At 48.6% G+C, this 22,556-nt stretch overlaps 1 protein-coding gene across 12 annotated transcripts in view; it reads left to right on the top strand.

Annotated features, from left to right (window-relative positions):
- Positions 1–250: 250 nt before the first annotated feature.
- CUX1 (cut like homeobox 1) overlaps positions 251–22,556 on the top strand; it is a 267,949-nt gene continuing 245,643 nt past the window's right edge. For 11 of the 12 annotated variants that reach the window (XM_038165931.2, XM_038165927.2, XM_038165924.2 and 8 more), the window contains exon 1: positions 287–434. In XM_038165931.2, the coding sequence (XP_038021859.1) occupies positions 372–434 (63 nt within the window). In that variant the 5' untranslated portion in view covers positions 287–371. Of the gene's footprint in view, positions 435–22,556 lie in introns of all 12 variants that reach the window. The other variant, XM_038165921.2, reaches the window with a different exon arrangement.

The following is a 22,556-nucleotide window of genomic DNA, read 5'->3' as shown; positions in this document are numbered from 1 at the left end:
CTCCCCAGCCGTGCTCCCCCCCCCCCAAGCAGGGGTGTGGGGGTGATGACACACACACACACACACACACACACACACACACACACACACAGGGGGGGCTCCCTATGATCGCACCGCCCCCCCCTTTACTCCCCCCCCCCCCCCCAAGCGCACGGGGCTGACTCCGCGTTCCGGCCGCCGGCGGGCTCCAGGCCGGGATTTGGGCGCTCCCCGGCCGCCTCCCGCCCCCTGCCCCCCCCCGCCCCTCCTCCTCCCCCCTCCCTCCCTCTCTCCCTCCCTCCCTCCCTCCCTCCCCCTCCCTCCCGGCTCCCGAACTCCAGCCCCTCTCTCTCCCTCGATCAGCCGCTCACTCTGTCTCAATATGTCTCAAGATGGCGGCCAATGTGGGATCGATGTTTCAATATTGGAAGCGCTTTGATTTACAGCAGCTGCAGGTCAGGCTCCCCCCGCTCGCCGCACCGGCCGGGCCGCGCCGCCGGACCCCCCCCCCCCGCCCCCCTTCCCTTCCCCTTCTCCGCCTTCCCTCGGGCCCGGCCTCCCCCCCCCCCTCCTTCCTCCTCCTCCTCCTCCTCCTCCTCTTCCTCCTCCTCCCGCAGCCGCCCGCAGGATCCCCCCGCTCCGCCCGGCCGCGCCGCTCCGCTCGCCCCCCCACTCGCCCCCCCCCCCCAACTCCCGATCGGCGGCCCCATCGGAAATCGATCCCCTTTGTTCAATTCATCGATCAGCCCAAGATGGCGCCGGAGCCGGCGCTCCCGGGGCCGCCGCCGCCGCTCCAGCCCGCTCCGTCCCGGGCTGCCCTCTGCCCGCTTCCCCTGCGCGGCTCCCCCCCCCCTCCTCCCCGCTCCTCCTCCTCCTCTCCGGCACCCCGGGGCCGCCGCCGCTCCGCGGGGCTCCTCTCGGTCCTTTTCCCTCTTCTCCCGGCTTCCCAGCCGCTTCCTTCAACCCCCGGGGGGCGGCCGGGGGAAAAAGTTTGCCGAGTGCCGGGACTTTGTGTGGGGTGTGCGGCCGGGGGGGGCGCGGGGAGCCGGCCGGGCTCGGCGGTGCAGGCGCGGAGCGGCGGGGGCTGGGGGCGCTGTGGTGCCGGCCCAGGGGTGCCGGTGCCCCCCCCCCGGTGTTAAACCCTCCGGTGCTTCCCCCCCCTTGGTCCTCACCCCCCCCGGTGTAACCCTTCCCCCGGTGCTCCCCCTCCCGGTGTCACTCTCTGAGTGCTTCACCCCCTCCCGGTGCTCCCCCCTCAGTGCTTGTCACCCCCCCGGTGTCGCCCCCCTCCCCTGTAGTCGCCACCCCCTCGGTGTAACCCCCCCCCCCGGTGCTCTCCCCCCTCAGCCGCCGCCGGGCAGGGGGCTCCGGGGGGGAGCTGAGGGGAAAGAAGAGAGGGACGGGGGGGGGGGGGTCCCGGGGGGGTCCCGGCTGCTTTTTGGGGCTCACAGGGCCCGGGCAGCGCGGTCCCGAGGGGCTGGGGGCGGCCGCTGAGGCGGGGGGGGGGCTCTGACAGGTCCCGGCCGGGGGAGGGGGGGGGCTCAGGGAGTCGGTTCCGTGCCCCTGTGAGGGGACGAGGCCGGGCGGTGAGATCCGAGAGCCCCCCCCAGCACCCGGCCCGAGCCCCCCCGGGGGCATCGCGGTGCTTTAGGGCCGGGGGGAGCCGGGCCGGGCCCCCCCGAGCCTCCCCGGGCAGCGCGGAGCCGCCTGGGGTCGGGGCCGGCCGCGGTCCCTGCCGGCTCTCAGGTGCATCGGGAGGTGGGGTGAGGCGCTGCCTTTCCCTCTCCGTCTGCCTATTTTTTTTTTTTTTTTAGCTGCTTTCGTGTTTTATTGTTTCTTTTAAAGGCTTTGGATTAAGGTAGACTTGGCTGAACTTTCCTCACTTGAAAGGATTCTTAATAGCGACCCAGAATACCTACAGGAATACAGAAAATGAGGTCCAGATGTAGAATTGTATAAAATAAAATGGATTAAATTAAGATGTATTTAAACAAGGTCTGACATCTTTAATTGTGGACTTTTGCCTCTGTGTGTGCGTGGTTGTACTTGCTTAGCATAGAAAAATAAACACTCGGAACGTCACTGCTGCGGCGTTACATTTAACGGTGGGGAACTCTGAACATTTCCTATAAAATAAAGCCCTCAGAAATGCTTATTGATTAAAATATATTACACTAAAGTATCTATCATGTAAATTAAATTCTAAAATGTAATGAACGCGGCCAAATGGCATTTTGATAGATTGTTCCATTCTGTTTTTAGTTTGAAAAAAAAAAAAAACCACCCTCACTTTTATTATAATTTAATTTCTGTGCATACTGTAAAACCTGTTGTGGAGTATCACCCTACAAACCTTAATCTCGTTTTTACAGGCTCGATGTGACAGGCTGACTCGAGCAGCTTGTAGGCTCTCCTTTGAAGCATGCCGGCAGTGCCAGCTCCGAGCTGCCTGAGCAGCGTTCGTTACCTGCTCCCGAGGACCCGTGATTATTCGTACGGGTTGCGGACTGGGGCTGCTCGCCTCATGGCAGATCCACCAGGCCGTCCGTGCCCAGCAAACTTTGTGCTCAGCCTGCCCGCAGGGAGTCCTGCAGTGACCAGGGAGGCAGAGAGGACCTTTCATCCCTAGGCAGAGTAGTTAATTTGTTTCAAATTAGCTTTTTATTTTTTTTTACCCACCCATCTGCATGAAGAGGTAGTGTAATATTTACTCCCACTTGCAGATGAAGCAATATGCTATTAAATCTATCGTTACCGAGTGTGAAGCTCAGTCTTACGGAGCTGTTTGTTCCCCCCATTCATTTGTAATCATGTATTTTGAGTGTGGAATTACAGACAGCAAAAACTGCCCTTTTCCATACTTTCTTTACCCTCTTCCGGGGCAAAAACGTGAAGGACTCGTGCTTAGCGTAGTTCCGCCGGTACCCTGCCAAGTCCAGCTCCCCCAGCTGTGGGCTCGGTGGCTTCAAAGCTGTCGTTTTGCTGCGCAAGAAAGTTGTGAGGAGCAGAGGATGAGGCTGTGCCCGTGTTCCTGGCAGCGGCGCGACGCGCACGCTGCCTGCTCGCAACTTCCTCTTCTGCCTTCTGGTAGAGGGCATTTAACTGTTGATGAGCTTCGACCTGCCTTGTAATATTAAGCAGCAGGTTTCTCGGGATTGTGTCAATATTAATTAAAAACGGAGCCAAGACCACTGTAGGGTCTGACTCTTTTAATTATTTATTTCCATTCACTAAATAACCTCTTGTTTGTAGGAGGAGAGATTTCAAGAGTCGGAGGCAGGGTTAAAAAATTCAGGACTTGGGTTAAAGAACAAAAAGGTCTGTTCACAGACAGAATATGACGTGCAGAAATGGCAGTTTCCTAAATGTACCAAACGCGGCTCTTCGCTTGAGACTGTACCTCAAGCGCATACATGCAGACTTTTATTTTACAGCGAAGGTTGGTTGCATTTCCTTGAGAAGTGATGAAATTGGTGTGGCATCATTTCTGCATGAGTTTGCTGCCAAAGATGGACCTGTGTTTGATAACTCATGGCAAAGGTGTTGTAGAGAAAACAGATCCTCGCAAAAGGTGAATGCTGCAGCCATAAATGCGAATTAAAGCACTGGGGCAGTGCCGGTGCCCTTGAGATAGAAGCACGTCCCCTGTTGGGAGGCATCGTGCCATCCCAATCGGCTGGACCTGCAGCAGAGCAAAGATTGTTACCTGCTGCTGGCCAGGTCCTCGCTCGTAGCTCTTGGTTTTGGTGTCGCTTGCCATCACCTCCCCTAAAAGCACCCCTCTGCTGGCGAGCAGAAAAACGAGCCTGTGGGTGCTGCGTGCCGTCCTGTTCCAGATTCTGGTCGGTGTTTCTGAGCGTGTGTGTGTGCCTCTGTGTGCCCGTATCCGCAGATGCAGTTGGCCCAGCCGTATCTCTCGGACCAGCAGTGCTGCTCGAGTAAGCCTAGCTTGCCTCTCAGATCTAAGCTGCGTCTGCAGGATGAGTGGAAAAAGTTAGTACTGCTCGAAAACCGAACGTGCTGCATGTCGAAGCGTTCTGCAAATAAGCACGAGTCTCAAAATCTCAAAGCTTTTTAGGGCAGGCACACATGCTAGTGAAAAGTACAGCTTCTTCAGCTTCTTGCTGCTTTTGAGCAGAACGGCGTAACTTGTTACCATCAGGCTACAGGACTAAAATCTAACCCCTGCTAAAGTCCTGCTTGTGCTTTTTTTTTTCCTTTGGTAAACCTCATCCCAGGATTGCATCATATATGATTAATGTGAGGATAGAGTATTAGTTTTATGTCTGCTGTGACTAATTGTTTAAGGTAAACCATTGATCTTACTATACCATTACAAAATTTGTAACAAAATCTGGAAAAACTAAGTAGTAATGAGTAGCGTTTAAATACTGAAGCTATTGAATTATTTAATTAGAAACAGGTGGAGTTCTTGGCATCTTTTCCTTGGGTCTGATTGTACCAGAGCACGAGCCGATTTGCTGTGAGTGAAGAGTTACCGTGCTTCATCAGAAGTGGAATTAGCATCTTAGCGTTAATTTTGTTTACCCATACAGAGCTCTGCAGAATTTGTATCTGTCATAAAAGTACTCAATTCTCGGTTATTTGTGATGGTAGCTAAACGTGCAGTAAGAGGAGTCTTTAGCTGCGGAAGGTGCGTTCCCGTTCCCCCACCCGATCAGATACGGGTGCTGAAAGCAGCTTGGCAGCTCTGCGAGAAGGTGCAGGAGAGAGAACCCAGAGGGCTGCGGATACCTGAAAGACAGGACGCTGCTGCCAGTCGACTCTGCCAGCCCTTGTTTGCCTGAAATAGGCAAATTTGGCTTTTTGTGGCAGTCAGAGCAGCATCCGTGGGCATCCAGCATGCCTGACGTACTGGAGGAAGGGCCCACGCTGTACTTCTGGCTTGACAGTTTGGCCTCCCTAGGATTCCTTGAATCTGGTCCTCAGAAGGACCTTTCTGAAAGCTTTGCTAGCCCTCTTTCTTCTTCCTCGGGTGAAACAACGCCCATCCAAAGCATGGCAGAGTGAGGGCCCGTTTCAGTCAGGCTGCTGGTATGCCAATTTTGTAGTTAATTGGATAATGTATCGAGAAATGCAGTAGTGGGGATTTGGAATATGGCAATGGCTGGGATGTTTTGGAAAAAAAGATTGTGCTGCTTGGCTCTGTGTGACAATACCAAATAAGTAATGGGCGAAACGTTTGTTAAAGAAAAAATTACATGCAGTCTAAAATTCCACTGAACAATTATTCTTTATTTGCGAGCTGATTTGTAATGCATGGATGTAGAGAAACGCACAACCCCAAGTTTCAGTTTGATCGTACTGAGGCTGTGAATAAAGGCAGTTTATCTATGGGAAGGGGAGCTCCACACGTGCGTGGCTGCTGTTATTTCAGACACCCAGCAGGCAGGGCTCGTTGGCTTGGGGTGTGAGCGGGGTTGTGTGTTCCTGTCTTGGACGTCCAGATTTCTCTTGCCTGTGTTCTTTGCGTTTTGCTCTTTGCTTATCTTGTTGCTTGGCTGTTTCCTGTGTGCTTCATGGGCAAGGTGGTGAAAATGCGATGTTTTCTGGAGTCAGAATGTGGTGATGATATTCCTACATGCCTGAAGGAGAGAGGAGGAAGACGTGAAGCTGTGCAGGAGAAAGCTGAAAAGGGGTTGTTAGCAGAAGCCAAGTCTGGGGACAGACATTTGTACAAGAGTCCCCATGCACAGGCTTTCAGGTGCAGGGTTGAATTTACCAGGAAAGGTGAGAAAAATTAGGCCTCGTGATCAGGATAGCTGATGTCTTAAAGTGCTAAAGACGAGTCTTGCTCGTGTTGTGGGTTGTACGTTTGTGACTTGTTTTTGTTTTCTCTGCTCTGACAAGGCAAATACATCTGTCACTTCTGCTTTTCTTGTTAATTATACTGAAAAAATACAGCACATTGCAATGCTGGGGTTATGAAATAGGTAGAAATCCAAACAGAAAACTGCACGTTAACAGAGTTAAGTTCTTAAAAAAAAAAAAAAAAAAAACGAAACGCGGAGCCTACAGATGTTGGGTGTAGGTTGTTGGGTGTAACAGTGGTCTCCCCCGTTGTCAAATAACACTTGGGTTTCTTGGAAAGCAGTAGGCAGCGAAGAATTTGTGCTAGACCCACAGCCCTTGCCTGGTGGCGCTTACGTTGCGGCTCTGCAGCAGTTGAGGCGGCGTTTCTGTGGCTTAGCAGCGTTGGGGGTTTGAGCATGAAGGACTGCACGGCTGGCTGGGAAGCGTCGAGGCCAGGGGTGAGCCGGTGGCTCCGTGCGGGAGAGCCGCAGCAGACGGAGTCTGAGGCCGGAGTCTCTCAGACGGATGCTGTCTGATGGCTGCTCGCCTTGCTGGCGGCTCGCTCGCTTCCCTGCCTTGCAGTAATTTAGTGCCTTTGTCTGCAGCTGGGGTAATAAGGAAGTCTCTTGCCAGGGCCCGAGGTGTGCTTCTGTGATCGGGTGGAGGGCGCGGAGCTGGGGTGCTCAGGTTTGTGGATCGCGGGGGGCTGCTCTGGGGAGGCAGCCCTGCCTGGGGAAGCTGGAAGCAGATGCACAGAGATCCAGGAGCTGCCTCCCGTCGAGGCTTCACGTTCCCACGTGTCTGTGCCCCGGCCGTGAGCTTTTTAAGGCCTGTAAGGATGTAGGCCGGGACCGTCTCTGATGCATGAGCTTGTGCCTCAGTGCTGAGCAGGTCCTGTTGTACCCTCGGTTTGTGAAACGTGCCTTAAGGAATCACAAGCACCTGGAAGTGCTGCTGCAAGGTTTCTGTGAAGAACATGAAAGTTTAGGCAAAAGCATTGGTAAACGAGATCCTGTGTTTGGAGATGTTGTGTCTGGCTAATGGTCAGCTGAGCCCGGAGTCACACAAGCACGTGGGTGAGACCAGACCGTGGTCTGATTCCTGCTAAAATTGTAAAGCAGTGCTTGAGCCGCGGAGATGGGGGGGTCCTGTGCTGTGGGTCACTGCGGGACTACTTCTGTGTGGGTTTTTTCATGTGTGCAGGGAACCCGGATCCCCTTTGCTGCTTGTTGGTTAGCAGTGGCTTCGGTCTGTGGCTGTCGTGTGACGAGCTGAGGTCTGTAACGCTGCAGGGGCACAGAAACAAGAACGAGTGGGGTGGGGGAGAGGACGCTGCTCCCAGAGGGAAGTGGTGAAGGGAGGAAGGAGTTAAGGAGTGAGCCCAAGCCTAGGGCTTGGAAATTGAACCGTCCTTACAGCGCAGCGGGGAGAAGATGGAGCACGTATCACGACATGCACAGGTCTGGGGCGGTGCGGCTGGGGAGCACCGAGGGTCTCCCGGCAGTGCCTGGCTGCCGTGTTGCAGCCAAACCCGGCTCACCTGCGCTTGCCCGCGTTACAAAAGGATAGCCTGGGGTTTACCACCGCGCCGTGCTTGTGGGAACACCCTGGGAAGATCTGCGCCGGAGATACCAGGGCGGTGGTACAGCGCCGGAGCACGCCAACAGATTTTAGTGCTGTCCTGTAACAAGCAGGGCTTATGTTTCTGGTAGAGCTGAACAGTTCTTAACCACTGAATGGTGTTTTCAGGTGTTGTGAGTAGCAGAAGTATTGTCATTGTTCTAACTTCACAGAATCTGAAAGGTGATTTCATAGCTGTTGACTTGCAAGTCTTCGTTTCTACACAACAAACAAACAAAACTCCAGATGTAGCTCAGGCACAAGAGGATGATTTGTTTTGCATGAGAATGTCCTGGCTTATTGCTGTGGAAACTGAACTGCAGAGCTAAAGCTGCGGGTAATGACGTGCAGTAGAAGTTTGGTTACCTTGTGCTTCTGGGCGCTCCGGTACCTCTGCTGGGTGCTGGAGGCTGTGGGTGCAGTCGGTCTCCTAGTTTAGGGAAAACAAAGGGCTTCCCTTACCAGAGTGGTAACCTTAAGCTGGTGTGTGTCAGTTCGTCAGAAGTCTGTACACTGGGAATATGTCAGGGAGCATTGTCTATAGGAATGAATGTGGAAGAAGGACTGAGTAGTCAGGTGTCCTAAAAGGTCGTTGTTGGTGATTGTTCTCCCAAACCACTAGGAGAGGTTCCTACATACACGCACTCTACTTCTCAACACACCTGCAGGTGCTCTAGCAGTGTCTGAAGGCAAGATACACAGCTTAGCAACTTTCCCTTCAGATTCTCTGTTTGTTAAAGGCTGCTTAAAATTTACATTATGGGCACCCGGTGGTAGAGATGGCAAAGTGAATGCTCAGCAGCCCGTGGCTGCATCACTGAGAGGTGCGGTCCTGAGCTTCAGCTGGAGGCGGCGCCGCTCTCGGGGGACCCCAGGTCCCTGCTGGCGGGGTTGGGAGGGCGATGCAGTGCTGGCGGTATTGATAGCCTTCTGCTAAGACCATCAGCAGGGCTAAGGGTTGTGATTTAATGTCTACGTGTGCCATCAGAAGTGTTGATCACCACCATATCCTGCACTCCTTCGCTTCCCGAGGAGCTGCTGGGACAGAGGGGCGCAGTGCTGGGTTGCCGAGCCCCTGAGCACCTCTCTGGGTGACACTCGATGAACTCTGCAAAGGTGAATAAGCTTTATCCCTATTTAGCACATCACCAAGGCCCCGACCCAGTAAGCATTATCGCATGTGCTTAATTTTTAACACATGCGTAGTCGGAGTCTTCTGAGGTCGCCTGGGAAGGAGTGGCCTTTGCTGCCACGGCCGGTGGCTGAGTTGTGAGCAGAGGAACCTCTCCAGCCTCTCCCCACGGTCTGCTGCCGTGCCCAGGGTCTTCTCTGTCTCTTCCTTTATCTCAGGTTTCTAATCAGCTTGAATCTGTTTCTTGTTTGGTTCGTTGATGTCAAATATAAATGTCGTCGGAATAGCTCAATAAAATTTATACTTGTGCTTTGTCTGTAATTATTTTTCATTTTATTTTTATTGGGCATTTACACGTTTTATTGCATATGCATGTCAAAGTAAATTTATGTCATGTTATCACTTAAAGATGTTTGCTGCATTTTCAGACGTAAATAAAATGTACCCTTTGTCTGTGATCTGAAATATGATAATGTTAATTTTGTCAGCAAACTGCATATCTATTTTTATGTTGCAACTTTTGTGTGCGCGTGTTAATATTGATAGGACTCAAATAACTTGGGTTTGGTATGTCTGGTATGAGCATAGTTGCTTTTCTAATACTAATTGTGGAGATGGGATAATATTAAACATTTAGTAACAAGGAGCCAGTAGTCTCGCAATTGATTTTCTGGGGGGAGACCTCTGTACAGAGCTGCTTGCACAATTGTAACCTAAGTTTCTTTTATGTGAGCACCAGAAGTGTTCGGTGTAGTAAAAAAAAAACAATGGGGGGGGATCTGAGTACAGCGATTTGTCCCTCCCTTCCCTTCTGCCAGCTCTATCCTCTTCCAGGAGCTCTCGTTTTCTTTTGCTTATAGGTTTCTGCACGTTTCCTTTGGCGTGGAGTCTGGCTATCGAAATTCTTAGGATGCTGGAAAAGGGCAGCTTGCTAATATTGTGTCTTCAGCTCATCTGGCCATTGCTGGGCACAACACCCTGCTTGTTTTCTTGAGCAAACATTCTTCAGGCTCGCAATTTCCATGTGAACTCAGAACTTTCTGTTGTTATCAGAAGTGAGTCAATGCTTGCTGCTTCACTGGGGTGACCCCAAGAGGCTCCCACACAATGAGAGGGGCAGGAGGGCTTGATAAGGCAGATGATCGGAGAGCAGGATCACCCTGAGGATTTGGGCACTTGGTAATGAAGGAAGCTTTCCCCTGCGAGCCTGGATCCTGCGGGACCACAGGTGCTGCACTTCTTATCGCCTGCAGGTCTGGGCATCGTTCCCCTGGCTACTTCAGATCAGGGTTGAATCAAATGAAATGGTTTTACAATGTCACACTCCCAATTCTGTGCATAAAACACAGTTCCCTATTTTCTGTGCTCGTGAGGAGGAGCTGGTTTGAGGCTTTTCTTGTATGTATGGGCAGAGCTTTGGCCGATCCCCTGCTTGGGACGTTGTGCTGTAAAGCTGTGTTCTTCGTCTAATTTCTGATACTCATTTCTGTCAGCCCTTGTAAGTCCTTTGTTGTGCTCCATGCCATCAACTCTTGCAACTAGAACTGTTTTTTTGTTTTTTCCTTGGGTTGTTATGGTAAGCACAGCACAAATGATTAAAACTGCATAGACGCTGTGCTGGGACCAGCTCATTTTAGATAATAAATTAAAATCCATTAGTATCTGAGATGTCCTGGCATATCCCGAGTACAGTTAGTTCTTTAATGTGCCACGTCTTACACCAAGCTAAGTAAAACTTGATTAATGTCACTATCTGGGATTTTCTGTCCTGTAAATAGGACTTGAAGTCTAAAATTGGAACTGTGAAAACCTACTTTAAATAGGATTAGAAGAAGAACTTAGTAGCTCAGGTTGTTTTCACTCTCTTAGAAAGTGGTCGCCAAGGCCCCCAGGCTGTTGCACATGCAGTCTCTTCGACATTCCCCTGAGTGCAGGGGCTGAAAGGCTCCTCTGGTCCCTGCCTGGTGCTGGCGCTGTGCTCAGCTCAGCCTTCCCTGGGCTGGGTTCACAGCTTCTGGTGCCTGCAGCACCCTGAGGTGCTGGTGGGCAGCGTCGCCTTCTGCAGGCACCTGAGCAAATGGGGAAGCTCCTGGCACCAGGGAGTGACAGCTGCACGCCTTGCTGCTCGTTCTCCAGGTGAACTTGGGCTTGGTACAGGCAGATTAAGGGGAAGCTGGCAAGTTTGCAGGTGTGCCTGGTTCAAAAATTACAAAAAAAAAAAAAAAGCAAAACTTTTTTAGGGCATTCATTGCTCTTTATCTTATTTGCTCCTAGATGTGTCATGGCAAAATGAAGTCATATATTGTAGTGCTTTTACGCCCTCTTCATTTGCTATAATAATTTTACCAACAAATTGTGAAGTTAATTTCAGCAGTAAGAAGTTTTCATTCTGCAGCGAGTTTTTAGATGGCTGACGGCTGGCAGCAGCCCCTTTGTACGGTTTCTTGATTGTCAGCTCTTCATTAGAAATTTACTTTCTAAATGCTGACTTAAGGCCTGACACTTTGTTTGTTTAACTGTCAGTTACACTACTTTGGAGACCTAATAAAAGCCTCTCAGATCTTTCTGTTGAATTAGGCCATCCTTTACCACCCCGGCGACTGAATTAAAACAAGCGTAGCGTTATCCTTCTGTATCTACCCAGTTTTTGCTGGATCCCATCTTCGGGTGCCCTCTGATACTTTATCCTCAACGCGACAGTAGTTCAGTTCTCCAGTAAAAGGTCACTGTGATGTTTTAATTGGATTTTTCAGCTGCGAGGAATATAAAAACACAGGTTTATTAATAGAGCGGCTTTGATCTCGAAAGATTCCCAAACATTTGCTGTGTTGCGCATGCAGGAATGGTTCGTGCTTTAGTTTCACTGCTCGGTCGGGGTGATCGGTTCGTCCGGGGAAGCTGGACGTCGCATCCCGGCTGGAGGAGCGAGGAGCACGTCCCTGTGAATCTGGGGAAAATCTTCGAAGGCAGAACTTTGTTTCCCGAGCTGGAATTTCCCCAGGATACAGCACTGAACAGCTCTTCCATTGGAGGTGCCAAAAGATCTTTCCCAAATTGTTTTGCTTTTGTTTTCCATCTGAAATCTTTGAAAAAGGTCACGGGCAGTAGACAATTAGAGAAACGCTTAAGTGACCTTGTTAGTGTATTTTTGTGGAATTATTGTGCGTTACAGTTATTGCTGCCTTACACAGATGGTTATTGCTGGTTTCCATCTGTTCGTTAAGCAAAAGTAAAGACAGAAAGCGGCATCTCTAACTGGGTTTTTAACCAGAACCAGTAGGTTTTACTTCTTCCACCGTGTCAGGTTAACCTGTTGGGTTCAGAGCGCCGTGGTTTCAAGGAAAAGAGATCAAAGCAGGAACACGTCTGTGCAACGTGGGTCGCGATAGCAGCTTCCTGTGTTTCACCACCCTTGTCTCGTGCGGCCGCAGGTACGCGGCATGGTGTCACCATGGCAGGGGGCTAGGCCGAGGGCCAGGTCTGACACTGGGCAGCGGGCTTCACGGCCACAGGACCCTTCTGTCATGTTGCTGCTTGCTTCTGGATAGCCTCAGTGTTCTCCCTGTGACTGACCCCAGTGGAGTTTTCCCTGGTTTTGCTCAAATCTGCTCCCTCCAGCTACCGCGGTGGTTGAATCCTGTTGGTCTTGCTGATGTTGGAGCTCCCTGCTGGCTCTGGTGCAGTAGGGCTGGCGTCGGTTTTAATGCCCGTGGAGGTCTTCAGTCCCTGAGCTTCTGCAGAATGGTGGGAGAAAGCCCCAGAAATAGAGAGGGATTTGGGTTTTCACCTGGTGAAGAAGATCAAAATAAACTGAAAAACTTCTTAAAAGTCCCGTTGTCCTGCTGCTGGCACTCAGGGTTTTCCTTCACCTGCCTGCTCCCTTTGGACTGGTGGATGATTTGGTCTTGCAGGGCTGTTCTCAGTCAGCAGAAATTTCAGGTGGGACAGAAAAGTGAGTCTGTCCCTGGTGGGAGCTGCTTCCAGTGGTGCTGGGCAGGGTACAGATCTCCTATTGTACTGCTCAGGCTCCTTTGCCAGTTGCTTGAGCAACTGTCCTCAGCAGTTTGTGCTATAAGATGTTAAGTAATTAGATCATTCAGATTCTAGTTAAACATAATTAGAGCCCTGTGTAAACTGAGTGAAGCTGACAGGTTTTATGGGTTGGTCATAGCAAAAATATCAGATGATATAGTTCAGCATTAATACAAAAAGATTTAAGCCTCCCTGCCCTCAAATAAAGAGGTGTTTAGTCTCCAGATTTAGTCCTTAATTAGAACTACAGTTTATGGAACTTACTAAAAATGTTTTCAGGATCTTGGAAGTCTCACTCAGAAGTACTCCTGAGCGTTTGCCAGTTGCAGTTTCTGTCCATGCTCCCGAATTTGAAACTGAAAACCTATGGAGCGCTTGGTGGGTGAAGTGAACAGGAAGGTAACAGAACTTCACCCTGGCTTGTCTCCTTCCTGTCACCTAACCCAGAAGGACAGTCAGCTGCGGTGGTGTGTGTGGATTTGTGAGGAGGTGCTGAGCAAGGAGTCCATCTGTCCCCTGCCTCGCTCATGCCCAGCTTGCCTTTTCGGGTCGTGAGTGCTGTGACACAGTGCACACACCCAGCATGGGGCCTCAGTGGACCTCACTCTCCACCAGCTGTCCCACTGCCACCTGGAGCTGTGGCCATCGCGTCCCTTTTGAGCCGTTCAGCAGCAGAACTGGGGAAAATCCACGAGTAATGTGACCGTGAGCAAAGGTACCACGCTGTAAGGGCAGCAAGCACGAGGCTGCAAGCACAGGGCGTGCACGTTAGCTCTGCGCTCCTGGGTGATCTCAGGCATTTGATTATTGTTATTTTTTTTTTACAGCACTTTAAAGCTAATTCCTGGTTATTTCTCTCCCTCATTTTACAGATATGACACATTATTTTGTTGTTTGTTTGCTGGCAGGCGAAACATATTTTCTGAAGGAAAGTGTTAACAGATAGGCTGATAAAATGTCTGTCTTCTAAAAACTGTCTGAAGACAAATTGAGTATTTGTCTGCATGTGGTGTTCACACTGTTGTTGTGCTAGCTACTGAACAAATTAACAAGATGATTCTTGTCTTTTATGGGATGTAAACTTTCTTTTTAGATGTTGCAGGACTTCCATATTTTGAACTAGACCCAGGGTGATTGTTCTGCTGAATGCACTGGAAGCCGATTGCTGGTCATTTTGCCACAGCAAATAAAGAAAAATTAGGTACAGAATGTTTACAGGAAAGTGAAAATATGTTGGAAAAAATCAGATTCAAATAATTAAGGCGATTTTGCAGTTAGGCTTAGTTTTAAAAAAAGGAAAATCAGAAGGAGAAAACAGCAGTTACTTCTTGGTCACCCTAAATGATGAAGTTGTCTCGTTCGGTACAGAAAACGGCTCCTTTGCATGCCCTGCAGAGCTGTTTCATGCAGTAACTTCCCGTGTCCCCTCCAGCCTCTCCCCACCATGCTCAGTTATGTCACTTCTGTGATGCTCCGAGCCTTGCTGTCCTGGCTGGAATCTCGAGACTGTTTCCAAGCTTGTATTTCTCACTTGGCAGCACATGATGCGGCTGGTGGGCAATCTGCCGTATCCCTTTTTTGTCAAACATCAGAGTTGGTGTCTGACACTGAATCCGGGAATAAGAACAGGGAGAGTGAAATGTAGAGTGGAACCGACGATATCTGCTGGGTGTTTTTGTGGGTTTTCTGCTGCTACTGCTTGTGATTGATACTCAGTTCTGGTGGTGATAGAATGACAAAGATTTTGTTTTTTTCCCCTTTCTAATTTAAGTGATTAGTGTGACCTGGTAAGTGGAAGTTTTTCGCCTACCTTTCATATCAGGTACCATGTACTTAGGAGTGAAAAAGCTCAGTTTGAGGAAAATCCCCTGAAGTTATATGGAAGCAAAACAATTTTAAAAAGCTGTCTGTGTGTGTGTATGTGTATGCATGCATGTATGTGTGTTTGTGTAAACACACAAGCTCACACAGGCACAATCTCTTTCCTGGATCAGCTCCCACCATGCAAAATACAACCTGAAAGTGCTATAATTGATTATGTGCAATAGGAGACAAACAACCGAGATTTTGGGAGAGGGCAGGGTGTGGTCCAGATCTGGCAAAACATTTAAGAACAGAACATTATTTTTTCAAAGGTAGGGAAACTTTAAAACATCGGTCCAAGAGTTAAGACTGGTTGGGAGAAGGAAAAGAGTGCAGTAAACTGAGACGTGTTCTTTGTAGGGGGAGGTGTTGGGGGAGGAATTGGGAAGAAAGAACACGCAAGTTTAGGTTAGTACATGTTCATGTTCTTCTGGTTTTTTAACTTCATTTGTTTCCCTGGCAGATGTCCCATGGCTTTGAGGCCTTTGTCTGTGTGAGAGAGAACATGAAGGAGGGCTTGGCAGAATGCTTTTGGGTTGTGTGGAATAGCTGGTAGTCATATTTATAGTGAGTGTTGTCTCTTGGCATGTGCAATTTTGATAACTGGCAATTGTTCTACAAAGTTACGTGTTAAATTGGCAAGTGAGCTTTCCCTGAATTTCCTCCACTAGTTCTGTGTTGTAGATAGATCTCACGTACAAGTTCATCTGAGTCCTGAGTGGGACTTGTCAAAGCACAGTGCAAAGTACTCTACTCAAGGGCTGCGAGCCTGCCCCTTCCAATCTTTCCTCTTCAAGCCATCTTCATATAATCTATTACACTTAACCCTGCTTAAATTGAAAAGAATCAGTATTTGTAGTAGTTTAAAACAGATCTAGCAGTCCTTAGGTGATAAGATTTTCCTGAGCTTTGTAGCATGTATGTGTGTGCTGTGTCCTCCTTTAAAAGCTCTTCGTGCACTTGTAATGCTGCTTGCATCTTACTGCTTAACGCGGTGTTCTTTGGACTTGCTAAAATTCACAGTAGGGTTGGTCCTGTAGGTGCTGCAGTCTGCAGGGGAAGGATACAGGAACAGTATTGGGCTGCCGTGAGGGTTTCTGTCTTCTGGAAACCTTTTACTTTTTCCATATCCATGACTCTAAATGGATTTATAACAATATAGCTTTATGCCTTTAAAACACCTGCTATAATTGCTTAGAAATATACTCCATGTCAGCCTTTATTGCTTACTGTGATTATGTTTCTGGTAACCATCCTTTTTGGCAGACTCATAAAATAAGTTTCTCATAATAGGATTCCTTACAGACTTAAACAATATGCATAGCTTAAAGTGCAAATATGTTTTATAGGGGAAAGGAGATTATTCTGCTGTTCTTCAATACCTTTAATTTGAGACTACAGGAGGTGCTCTGTTAAGTATATGCATAAGTTTAAAAAAACCTTAGGTTCTACCTGTTTCATCGAGCGGAGGTACATGGGGGCATTTTCTTTGCATGGTAGATTTAGAGATGAGAAGAACGTGCAGACAAGTTCTTGAACTTCTAGATGTGATTTTTTATCAGTTAGCATAGTTTATATAAGCTGTACAAAAGGGTGGAAAAATGTTGCTTAACATTGCTGATTTAACACCTTGGTGCTGTGTGAATACTGAAAAAACTTCTGGCACCAGAGGTTTGTACCTTCAGCTTAGGGATGACCTCGTGCACGCTACTAAAGTAGGGGGTCCTGTGAAGCTTTATGTAGGGTGTGATGGACGAGCTCTTCATATGTTTGGTCATAGTTATATGTTATATTTGAGTGTTCTACATTGCAGAAACATATCGAGGAGTATCAGGTCATGTATTCTCACAGCGAAGGTGCAGAAGATCGCAGACAACCGAGACCGTTGGGTGCCGAGTTGTGCTACCTAGGCGGTAGGTGCGTAGTACATCTTGGCAGCGACATCAGCCGGCCACGGGAGGTTGGGAAGTTCCGGCTCAACCCTGCAAATCAAATTAGGATGTTGGTTCCTGCAAAGAGATCGCAGGATTGAGGAGGTGTTATTTATCGTCATTTTTAGCTAAAGAGTTCCACCCATGCAAAATTCTTTGCGCTAAGAGAATGAGACTTTTTGGTAGGCGGGTTGTTCTCAAAATCTCGAGTAGAGGAAAAGGTGGTGAATAGTTATTTTGGGGCCCTTTTAAAATATGAAAATAAAATTACTGGGGTTAGTCAATGTTCTTTACATCAGCACCTTTATCCTCAAGGATATTTTGGTATTTTTGCCTTTGAAATTTAGGCTAGACTTCAAAGGGCAGGTGGAATTTCCCGGGAGAAGCAGGGCGCTGTAGGGTGGCAGAGGCAGGGGCTGGAGAAGATGAAGCAAACGCGTGTGGGCCGCTCCTGCTGCGGGCCCGTGAAGGGTCTCAGCAGAGGAAGCCGAGAGGCTTCAGACCCATTGTGCCTCAGAAAGTGCTGCTGAGGGTTCGCTTTGTGCTGCAGCTCCCCGTGTCACCCGTCTGCTGCAGGGGTTTGATGTGCTTGAACGTGGCTGTGTGCTTCTGAACCGGCTGATGTGATGCACCACGGTTGGTGGTGCCATGTGCAGGTGCTTCTGCTGCTCAAAACCTGCTCGAGTGGTTTTAGCCATTTCCTTGTGGGACAGGGATAGTGAGAAGTTTAATCATTTTTTAAAATTATTTCTTTAAGCATCGAGGGTATCAAGCAAGCATAAAATCAAATCCTGTGGGATGGCAAATACTGTTTTTAAAACTAGTTGGCTTGTTGTAGCTGTGATAATCTGTGTTGATCAACCCTTTTGGTGTTTGCTACAAAATTTATTCTAAAAGGCATGGTGGCTCATTCTCGCTGGTGGCAGTCCAAACCGTCTCGGCTGCCAAACTTGGCACTGGTGCCAGTGGTTTGCTATTGCTGATCTAAGAATATAATACAGATGGTTTGATACGCGGTGCAGATATATACAGATGGTTTGAAACTTTTGCATTTCTTTTTCATTCCATTGTTTCTTCTCGGTATATCAAGTATCTCTGGATATATAATTGCTATTCTTAAAACATTCTGAGCCGTATTGGGTTTAACTTCTGCCTGTTGTTGCCGTAAGAATTTGTCAGCAAAAGGCATCTGTTTCATACAAGTTCAAATGTTCTGCGTGTTGGTACAGGTATGCTTATTTAAAAAGCACGAGAACATTTCTGTCAAGCTGTTTGACCACCACACCTGGATATATCCTTCAGTTACACAGGATGAAGAAAGCAAATTCCATAAAATAAGCTTGTAGATCTGAAAATCCAAAGGCTGTGGTCCCTGGCTTTGCTTCAGATTATTGCAGAAGCTGGTAATGACATCTTTGCAGTCGACACAGCGAAGCTTTAGCCTGGTGTAATAGTTCAAGCAGACATCAGTGAGGTCTGGCTAAGGGCTGGATCATTTGTTTTCAGTGCTCATTACAGCCTGTTGATCTCTTGCCAGCAGAAATTTCTAGGTTGTGAATTTGTTTCTGTTGTATACAGGCATATGACATCAGTTGCCTGCTAGCAGGACAGGGCGTAAATAGTATCATGACAGCGTAACTTCAGTACTCTCCGCATTTCTCCATGCATTCAATGTATTGATGTTACAGTAGCTGATGTTGACATAGTTCATTGCCTGGGCAAATGGTAAAAGTAGCCTCTGCGTTGATTTGCTTCTGGTCTGATCATGTATGAGAGGTCCTCATTCTGCTCTTCAGGGATATCGACAGCTCTGTCCAGTGCGTGGAGTTTTGGAGGTGCTTATACAGACGTGCTTTCAAGCAGTGATTTACTTAGCTTCCTTCGTAAGGTTGTTAAAGTGCTTAACAATGCAATTAATGTAATTTAAGAACAGTTAAAGGCACTAGTGGTTCTTTTCAACTTAATTTTAAATGCTGAGACAGATTAAGCAGTTTGAACAATGACAAGATTATGTTCCATAGCCATCGAGCGTATAAATAAAATATGCCCTAGCACTTGGTATCTTGAATCCAAAACTTATGGACCACTGCAATGACTGATTATGGATATATTGCCTTGTTCGGGGATCGTCAGACATCTGACAAGTTAAGCACGATCAGTGCAAATCAGTATTTAGATGTCAAACCTGTAATGATTATTTCATTGCTGTGGGAAGTACTGCTGGTTACTTCAATACGGTGTGTGTCTTGAATTCATTTCAGTTCCGCCGTAGATACTGGCATAATGATAATTCCTGAGATGAGACATAAAATAGATCTATGCGTCTCTGAATGCTTTCCGTTCTATTTGCATGGAGACATTAGCATTTTATCCAAATATTCTCTTAGTTTTTGTGCGTGTAAATGATTTATGGCTTTTTTCCCCCCATAAGTTTCATTAATGTTTTAAGTTAACATTTCATCCTTTTAATACAATTTGTATTTGTAATACAAAGCAGCTCAGACTGTATTCAGCAGGAAGGAAACTTTCACAGCGTACCTTTATGGTAGTGCTGCCAGACAGATCCATCACAACCAGCCCTCCCTGGCCAATTTAGATTGGTTTAGGGTAGGGTATCTGCACCTTTTTAATGGGAAGAGAGATGTTGACTGTTTGTAAGCGTACCAAGAGTTGTGGTAGTTCCTTGGTGGTGAAATAAAAGCCATGAGGGTAGGTGGGAGGTTGTGGAAAAGTGCTTTACAGTGAAAGCAGTCAGACATTCGTGCCTTGAGAATAAGCTCAGTGGAGGTATTTGCAGCATGAAGGGAAAAATGAATGTGAAATTGAGTGTGGACTTCACTGAAGCCTCGTTTGCACCTTGAAAACAAAATCACCTAAATTAAACCTGGATGTAGGTAGTGACTTCTAGTCTGGTCCAATTCAAAACTGGTGTTGCTCCAGAGGTAGTTTGTCACTGAGAGCAGGCACATCTTTGGACAGATTGGTTGGGAGCAACATGCGTTGTGAAAACAGCCTCACTGTCTGGGCACTGAAATGCTTAAGTTGGGTTTGGAAAGATGGCTCCTCTTTGGGAAAAAATGGGCGCTCGTGCTGTGTTTATTTGATCAGTCCTTTTCTATCAGCTTCAAGAACTTCAGTTCGAATTCAGCCTTATTGAAGAAAAATTAGTTCTTCAAATTTAGCTTCTATCCGTCCTTAGCAAGGATAGAGCTTAACCGGGGTGTTTCCCAGAGAGCTGGTTTAGGAGTGACTGACGGGTAATGATGAGTGACAGAATTAGCATAAATTCAGATTACTGGAGATAAATTGGCTAGTGCCAACTGCCTACATGGGTATAAAGCTCTGCTCTCGGTAGCGATGACAGAGGCTGATTTTATCCCTCTGCCCCACCGCTTCCCACCCAGACTGCTGAGCATCCGGCTGGATGTTAAATACTTGAAAATCAACCTCCTGCGCAGCCCGGAGCGGGCTCTGGGGACGGGGGTTTAACAGGGAGGGCTTCTTTGGGCTGATTTCTGCCCATGGATATCAGGGGGCATGCTGTTGCCTGGCATGTCAGGGATGTCCAGGACCCTCGGTGGAGCTGCGGAGCCGTGTCACTGTGGCAGGCAGCGGGGGGTGCTTCTCCTTGGCACCCTGAGCGATTCTCCAACAAGCGCTGCTGCCAGTGGCGCCTGGCCAGCTTGTCATGTCGGTGTTGAAAGCTCTCCTACGCTCCTCCAAACGTTTTGAACCTGTCTGGATCTGCCCGGTAAACCTCGGTGTCTCCGCAAGCTTCACGTGCAGAGCAGGACCTCTCTGACCAGCGGTGACACTTGGTGGCTTGCCGATGGCCGTCCCCACGCAGTGTGCATGGCCTGGTGTGTGGCAGAGGAGCGAGGAGCAATACATGTGTCTGCGCTGCGTGGGCCAGGTGACAGCTGCTGTCCTCGGGGACAGGCTTTAAATTAAAAGAGGGGAGGTTTCGATTAGAGGTTAGGAGGAAATTCTTCCCTCAGGGCGGTGAGGCACTGGCACAGGCGGCCCTGAGAAGCTGTGGGTGCCCCAGCCCTGGAGGTGCTCAAGGCCAGGCTGAGGCCTTGGCCAGCCTGACCTGGTGTGTGGCGGCCCTGCCTCGTGGAAGTGGGTTGGAGCTGGTGATCTTTAAGGTCCCTTCCAACCCGAGCCGTTCTGTGATTCATTCCTATGGCAGGGTGCCAGGATCAGGCCAAGCTGTGCTCAGGGCTTTGTCCCAGAGCTGGGCAGGGCAGGGCAGGAGGTCTCTCTGTGCCTGTCCTGGCCCTGGAGCACTCCCTGGTGCTGCAGCCCTGGCCTGGGAGAAGCGATGGCACAGCCAGGGAGAGGGTACGGCGGTGGCATGAGGCTCAGGGAAGGGGCTCCCCAGGGGCTGGGTCTTGGCTCCAGCACAGCTGCAGCGAGAGGTGACCCGAGGGAGCTCCGGCACCTTCTGACTTCTTGGCCCCTCCACAGCACAGTCTGCCAAGTCTTGTTTGTTGTCCGTGGTTTTAAAAAATAAAGTAACAAAGAGACGAAATGCGGCACTTGGGCTGTGTGATGCATCGCCAACAGAGCGGGAATGTCTTTTTAGAAATCATCCCTCCGTGTTTTGCTGCCTTACTGCTTTTGCCATCCACGGCGTTGGACCCTACCTGCTGATGCTGTGTGTGTGGCGAAACAGGGTGAGGGATGGCCAGCCCTCTGCTCGTGCCCCTTGGGGGTCGGCAGGGTCTGGGCAGCGTTCGGTAGCAGGCTCCAAACGCCCGCCTGCTAAATGCACGCCCTGGCAGGCAGCGCTGCCTCCTTTCCCCACACGTGCTTAATCAACTGGATAAATAGAGTGGCTGCTCAAAGGGGGCTACTAAAAAGCACCTGCAGAATCAGTAGTCACTGCTGAAATCCTAGTCCCTGTATGCTGATTAGGCTCTTGTTTTTAAAAAACTCCTAGTGAATATGCTTAAATTCTGAAATGAAGATATTTTCCCCAATTATTTTCTTTTAAAACGCATTTTAAATTGTTTGCTCTTACGCTGAAGAATACATAATGCTGCTTCCCTCTAGTTACTGGTGTAAATGCAACCCTGGGAACATTGTCAGCATTTTCTGATATTATTCAGACAACATTTTCTTTCCCTTTTTTTTTTGGCTTTGCTGATGAATTCTGTGACTGCTTGTAAGAATGAAAGACTTGGTAGTATTTCCATTACAAAGTATTTTTTTTAATTGCTCAGAAATAGTATTCTGCTTGCTTAGTGCAACTGTATTGGGTTCTGAAGGGGGATTTTTCATTAAATTTTAGGGGTATCACTTTGTTTGGCTTGCCTGTTGCCCCCTCTCCTTGTTACATGTTGGTTTGTGGAGTTTTCTTGCAGTCTGTTACTGCTTTGCTTGTTCGAGTGAGATAAAAACTTGTTGAACTACTAAAGTGGACAGAGTTTAAAATTACAGACACATTACTTTCCTTTGCAGCCATAATATGTTTGTTTTGGCAGTCTGTCTCTTCACTGTACCATGGAACAGTTCCTTTTTTGCGATTATTCACCGTTTTCAGTCGCCGTTTTCAGTCGCACCGCACGAAGCATTATTCATGGTCCTGGAAAAAGTTACTTTTCCACAAAACAAAAGCATTGGAAGTATTCTGAGCTACCTCGTTTTCATCATGGATGGATATTAAAGATAGGTGGGCACATTTTGCAGTAACAATATGCTTTAAACGAAGTCATGGCACAGGGCGTTTGAGGCTCTTGAGCCCCAAGAGCCTTCCCTGGGTTGTGAGGGGTTTGGGTGGCTGTTCGGGACCTGCAGGAGCGATGCTTTGGGGATCCACCACAGTGTTCACCTGGGCTAGTGCTAAGCTTCTCCCACATGGTGGAGCTTTTACCCTCGACTTGACCACAAAAAGACATTTATGAAGTGCAGAGAGCCAGCTTAGCGAAGGAGGACTCTGCTTACCTCCTCTTTGATCCATGAAATTTTTGTATCTCGTCTAATGATGTGTTTGAACTGCACAGGCGTGGACACAATTGCTGTATTAATGTCTGCAAATCGATTAGCGTTAAGTAGAAGATAGGCTTCCTTGATACCTTTACAGTCACGTGGCGGCTCCTAAATGGTATATAGCTGTAATGTGCATTGCTACTGCTGCTGAAAAATGAGCGTCTGGTTTTAGGCTAAAACAGGCTAATGGG

This window comes from Anas platyrhynchos, chromosome 20 (genome assembly GCF_047663525.1).
Source record: "Anas platyrhynchos isolate ZD024472 breed Pekin duck chromosome 20, IASCAAS_PekinDuck_T2T, whole genome shotgun sequence".
Classification (NCBI taxonomy): Eukaryota; Metazoa; Chordata; class Aves; order Anseriformes; family Anatidae; genus Anas; species Anas platyrhynchos.
Note: the sequence above shows the minus strand (reverse complement) of the source record. Positions and strands in the feature narration are given on the sequence as shown.